Here is a 6,202-nt window from a genome sequence, read left to right as displayed (position 1 = left end):
TCTGCCCACTCACTCCCTGCTCAGCCTTGCCCGGCGTGCTGGCTCAGGACAAGCCCCCGGCTCAAGGGCTGAGCAGCTCTCCATGCCTCCCGCCTTAATCACAAGCGTGGAGCTCACAGCCTGCCAGCCCCGGGGGAACGGCTGTCTCCCCACGCTCAGACAGGGCGGAGGTGTTTCCGACACCTGGAGCAGTCACACCCTTCTCCTCGCTGCTCCCCCTTACCGCCGCGGGTGATGGTGCACAAGCCAGACCCCCCTCAACGCTCTCTTTCATGCCACAGGCTACTTCATCCACGACACCCTTGACATTATCTTCAACCATCAGTCCCGTTCGTCTTGGGAGTACCTGGTGCACCATGCCATGGTGAGTACAGCCAGCACCGAGGGCTGCTATGCTCCCCAGGGCTCAGCCCACCCAGGTTTCATGCACTAGGGCAGGGCAAGTCAGAGCCCTTCCCTCCACTCACCCTGGCTGCCAGGTAGGCTCTGCATCAATAGGGAGAGAGTGCCTGGCGGGGCAGGACTCCTGCCAGCATCAGCTCCAAGTGCCAGGAGCCAGACAGGCTGCCGTGCTGGGAGAGGGAAGAGCTGGAGCCTTGTCCCAGCTCCCCAGTGCAGGGAGGTGTAACTGATCCCAGGGGGACTCTCTTCAAACTGGTTTTCTGTTTGCTCAGGTGCTTGGGCAGGGAGCTGGGATATCTGGCTTGTGGGGGACAGCACTGTGCACTCCCACTTAGGGTATGCTGGGGACCCTGGTGGGGAAGGACTTGCTTTCCCCAGGGCAAGGAGAGCTGACCCTGCTTTGTGTGTGTGTGTGTGTCCCAGGCCATCTCTGCCTTCGTCTCGCTCATCATCACAGGCCGCTTCCTGGTGGCAGCGATGCTGCTGCTGCTGGTGGAGGTGAGCAACATCTTCCTCACCATCCGCATGCTGCTGAAGATGAGCAATGTGCCTTCCCCAGCGCTCTACGAGGCCAACAAGTACATCAACCTGGTGATGTACTTCGCCTTCCGCCTGGCACCCCAGGCTTACCTCACCTGGTATTTCCTCCGCTACGTGGAGGTGCAAGGCCAGGGTGCCTTCCTCACTGCCAACCTCCTGCTGCTCGATGCCATGATCCTCATGTACTTCTCCCGCCTCCTCCGCTCCGATTTTTTCCCCTCCCTGCGCAAGGGTTCTGCGGGGAGAGATGTGGATGGTGAGAAGTTTCTGATAGACTGAGATGCGTGTGCCGAGAGGAACCCAGACCCCAGCTCCTGGAGGTCTTGGGCTCTCCAAACCTGCTCTGATGTGCCTTAGGGCTTGCTCCCTGGCCCCAGGCCCTGCCTTCACCTGCTCTGCTGCCTAAAAGCACTTCCCTGCTGGACCAGCCCGACAGCCTCGCCAAGCCGCGGGGACACCGCCAAAGCCAGGGGCATGGCCGATGGAGAAGCAGCCCAAGCCAGCTTCCACATGGGCAGCTGGAGGGCCAGGGGTGGCTGCACTTCGCAGCTGATGGCCTGAGAGGGTTGTGAGTGAGGGGATGAGTCCCTCCCGTGGTGATGTTGGGTGTTACGTGCATTAAAATCGGTCTGTTCACTGCTGCCGCAGCACGCCTGGGCTGGCTCTTCTGTGGGGCAGAGCAGGTTAGGGGCTCCCCCTGACCCAGGGGGAGCCTGGGGGGACAGGGCTATGGGAAAGGATGTGCTCCATTCCCAGCAGAGGGCTGGCAGTCCTCAGGGAGGGAGAAGGCACATTTCTGACACCTGCTTTGTTCTAGGGACGCTCCAGGGGTGCACTCCAGCCTGCTGGGTCCTGCCAGCCCAGCTGAGCCTTAAACAGCAAGAACCCATCCCTTACATGGATGGGTTCTCCTCCTCTTCCTCATTCAACTGCTCTTCCAGAGACCCAGGGCTGTGTAGGGAGCAGTTGAAGGGAGCCAGGACAGGTACAAAGCCTCGGGGCCATCTGTGACCTGCCTGTCTCCAGTCTGGCTGGGCTGTGTGACTCACCCAGCAGCCACGTGAAGTGGAGCTGGCATGGAAAAGCTGTGAGGCCATGGGCTCCTCCTGGAAGACTACTGCTTGCTTGCATCCCCCCAGAGCAATCTTTAGCAGCACAGCACAGCTGCAGCCCTGTGAGCATGCTGGGCTCTCTCCTGCAGCCACAGGACCAGGCTGCCTCCAGCAGCATCCCCAGGGCAGTGGGAGGAGAGGGGGGTTCAGCTTCCTGGGGGAGTGGGGCCAGAACTTGCCCAGCAGGTCCTGTGGAGCACCTGAGTATTGGAGGGGCAAATCCTGCTGACGTGATGATAGCTCCAGGATTGCAGTGGATGGGCATTAGCAGTGGGGCTTAGAGGGACTCCTGCCCAGCCTCTGCTCTGGGCAGAATCTGTCCCGCCCACCACGCTGCCAGCCCAGCTCAGGCAGAGACAGATGCTTCAATTGGAGTAAGCCAGTGATTAAGGGGAAGCAGTGGGGAATCACCACTCTAGACAGCCAGGAAACACCCCACAGGGTCAGGATCCTGCTGGGACTCCCCAGCATGCACCAACACCGTGGCAGGCACATAGGATGTATGCAGGGAGCAGCAACAGAGACAGGATACCTGGGACACTGCATGGGCAGGGACCTATGCCAGATCCACACCTGTTGCCTCGTCCCCTCCTCATTCCAAGCACAGCTCAGCAGCCCTGGCAGGACACAGCCTTACCCTCAGCAGCACATCCCAACAACTACACATCTTCCCAGCTGCAGCTTAAGCCCTGTGGCCTTTCTGCACTGGCTCCACCTGCAAACACCCCATAAATCTTAGTTTCCCCATCACCCTGATCATTGCACCTCCTCTCCCATTGCATCTCTGCATAGAGCAGACACAGCTCTGCCCCAGCAGGTCACAGGCTCAGGTAACCAGCCCACACTCCCACTGTCCTGAAGCAGCGTGGAAGGGCCAAGCATGACAAAGCTCAAAGAAAGGAGCCATTCCCCTGCTGGCTTCCAGCAGGAGCATCTCGCAGCAGTGCAGCCCTAGGGCAGCTGTGGATCAGGCCTGCTGCCAGCCAGGAGCAAGAGGCAAGTGAAGTGCCAGGGCAGCAGCCACTGGGCAGAGTTGAGGCGAGGTCAGGGCTGACTGCAAGTCATGCTGATGTGGAATCCCTCCCAGCCTCCTGCTGCAGCACACGCCAGCTCTTCATACCCACTCCCCGCCGAGCAGCACCACCAGCTTTGCTACAAGAGGGGTAGCAGGGTGATTCTCCCCCCACATTCCTCTTGGGGCAAAGTGGCCTGGGGCTCAGGGAGCCCTGCAGCCACTTGTCCTGGGCAGGAGCTTGGGTGGGTGCCTAGGAAGCAGTGCTCTCCCCTCCAGGCAGTTTCTCATCCCCTACAGTAGGCAGGGAGCATCTGTGCCTCCAAGCCTAGGTGAGGGGTCTCCAACCCAGAGCCACACAACCCAGCAGATCTTCACCCCCAAGTACTGAGAGCAGCTCCCCCTTTCCATCCACCACACCACAAACCACCCCCCCAGGCCTCCCCAAGAGGGAGGCCAAAGAACTCAGTGTCCCATTGCTCAAGAGTTCAATTACTCCAATCAATATTTGGTCACAGCTTTCATCATCTTTCTCCATCAAGTCTAGCTAAGTACTTAAGCTGAAGTACCCCTAAAGGCTTATCTGTAATTTCCCCATTCCCTGCTCACCCAGTGTTCCATGTTCTCCTGATTCCAAAGCACTCTAAAAGCCACTTTAATCTACAAGCTTAAAACCAAACACTGCAGCGTCTGGAAATGGCCCTGAGGATGGTGAACCCTGCGAGGAACAGCATCAGGGAAACACACACTGCAGCACATGGAGCAGAGATCATGCCAGAAAACGCCCACAAAGCCTCTGCTGCTGGATGAGTGTGAGGGCTTCAAGTGAACCTGCAGCATAGGCAAACAGCTGATACACTCAGAAATGTGACAGGACACTCGTGCCAGATCTGACCCACAAACAGGTTTCTGTTGTGGTCACCACTTCTCTGCCATGGTCTGCTCCACAAGGAAGTGCTGCAGGACACTGAAAACACTGATGACGAACCCATCCCAACTACACAGTGCAAGGAAATGAAGGACACCAGGGGTTTTGGGTGAAAAGATACTTGAGATTTGGGGGACTGTCACCTCCTGTTCACCCACAGCAAAGGCGAGAGGTCCCAGAAACCCTCCTGAGCAGGACAGCAGTCAGCTCTGCCCACTGCCCCAAAGAAGGGAGGAACCCCCTTCACCAAAATGAAGCCCCAAAGGTTGTCTAGGTGCTCTCTCTCACACAGGCTATGCTGTCACAAAACACAAGAGCCCTCCATGGTGTCACAGGGTTTATTATCCTGTCTGTACAGTCCTCAGCAGATGCAGTTTAGATGATTCCAATCTGTAAAGAAGCAAGAGACATTAAAACAGATGTTATATGGTGGCAGAAAGACAGAACCTTCACCTCAGACATCACTGCCATAGCTACATCCCCCCAGGATTCCTGTCTTCTGAGGACAGGCTCCTTTCCTCCCAGACCTGCCCAAAAGCTTTACACATCTGCTTTGCACATTCATTCCAGAGTGATCCCTGTGCTGTACCTTCCCCTACTCCACTTTGTCCCACCTCTGCCTCCCTCAGCCACCTCAAGGACTGAACTGAGAGAATGTGGTTGTACTCCTGAACATTCAGATTCTGTCTGGCTACAGGGACACAGAAGTGCCACCATGCTTGAAGCACAAGTTCCTCACATGCACAGCGGGAAGAACAACCAGTGGAGAAGACACAACTAACAGGGAGCAACAAAGTTTCAAGGATGTCTCACCTTGTTGGCTACATCCAGTGCATCATAATCTGGAGCTAGTCGGACGTAAGCCTTCTTCTCCCCATCAGGCCTAGAGAGGAACAGGAGGCATCAGAACAGAGGCACAGCTCCTCCCCCCTGCCCTGCACTGTCACTATTCCCATGTGCATCAGTGGTTCCTTTGGAAACATCACCTCAGTCAGTGGAATTAAAGTTCACATCATTTGCACAGGCCTCCTTGGGTGTTAGAAGAGCTCCCTGAGACCAACAGTTCCCACTTCCAGCAAGATGTGCTCTGTCACAACTTGCACTTTTAATACTTAAGTCACTGAAGTTTGGTTGGAAAAGACCTCTTACCTCATGGAGTTCAACCTGTGACCTAACATCACCTTGTTAATCTGACCACTGCACTAAGTGCCATGTCCAGCCATTTCCTGAACACCTCCAGGAACAGTGACTCCACCACCTCCCTGGACAGTCTGTTCCAAAGCTTAACAACCCTTTCCATTAATAAATTCCTCCTGATGTCCAGCCTGAACCTCCCTGGTGCAGCTTAGCGCTGTGTTCTCTTGTCCTCGAGAGGACATCACTACAGAGCTTTATCCCTCCCAAGAGCTCCAACAGCTGCTGAAACTCACGCTTGTTCCCACTTTATGCTAAAAATGCTTCTTTTGAAGCACCTCACACCCACCAGTGACCTGTTCTCCCCTCATTTCTCACCTAATCAATGTGTTGACCTTGGCCACATCGATATCATACAGCTTCTTGACAGCCTGTTTGATCTGGTGCTTGTTTGCCTTGACATCAACGATGAAAACCAGAGTGTTGTTATCCTCAATCTTCTTCATTGCTGACTCTGTGGTCAGAGGGAACTTGATAATGGCATAATGGTCCAGCCTGCAGGAGAGACCCTGTGCTTAACAACAGAGTACTGGCAGGTGCTTCCCTGCATTTCAGGGGCTTGCTTTGGGGTACATCAGTTGCTAAAAAAAGTTATAATCAGAAACTCTCAGGCTTTGGTCGCTTTAAATCATCACCTGCACCCCAAACAGCTCCAGAGGTCTGCCACCACCCTGGCACCAGTAAGACACAGGTCCCCACCCCATCCCAGCTCCCACCTCCAAACCCCACACCAGGGCATATCCCCACGCCCCCCACGCACTTGTTCCTCCGGGGAGCACTCTTCCGGGGGTACTTGGGCTGCCGCCGCAGCCGCAGGGTCTTAGGCCTGCGGAACGTGGGTGAGGTGCGGATCTTCTTCTTCTTGTGGCTGTGCACCCCCTTCAGGACAGCCTTCTTGGCCTTCAGCGCCTTGGCCTTCGCCTCTGTCTTCGGAGGCACCGCTGTGAGGACAGCTCAGTCAGCACTACCAGGCTCTGCAGGATGTGCTCCCCTGCTGCCCATGGCTTTCCTTGG

At 56.2% G+C, this 6,202-nt stretch overlaps 2 protein-coding genes across 2 annotated transcripts; one reads left to right on the top strand and one right to left on the bottom strand.

Annotated features, from left to right (window-relative positions):
• Positions 1-281: 281 nt before the first annotated feature.
• On the top strand, positions 282-1,589 carry TLCD1 (TLC domain containing 1; the record flags this gene model as incomplete). The annotated part of the gene is made up of 2 exons (XM_009079760.1): positions 282-364; positions 826-1,589. Coding segments are annotated over 2 exons (479 nt in total), but the record flags the coding sequence as incomplete, so codon positions are not given.
• Positions 1,590-4,318: 2,729 nt separating this feature from the next.
• On the bottom strand, positions 4,319-6,129 carry RPL23A (ribosomal protein L23a; the record flags this gene model as incomplete). Its single annotated transcript, XM_009079762.1, has 4 exons — positions 4,319-4,384; positions 4,808-4,877; positions 5,507-5,683; positions 5,949-6,129. Coding segments are annotated over 4 exons (443 nt in total), but the record flags the coding sequence as incomplete, so codon positions are not given.
• Between the last annotated feature and the right edge of the window lie 73 nt (positions 6,130-6,202).

The sequence above is a fragment of the Acanthisitta chloris genome, unplaced genomic scaffold (genome assembly GCF_000695815.1).
Source record: "Acanthisitta chloris isolate BGI_N310 unplaced genomic scaffold, ASM69581v1 scaffold12938, whole genome shotgun sequence".
Classification (NCBI taxonomy): Eukaryota; Metazoa; Chordata; class Aves; order Passeriformes; family Acanthisittidae; genus Acanthisitta; species Acanthisitta chloris.
This window is presented reverse-complemented; position numbering and strand designations above follow the sequence as displayed.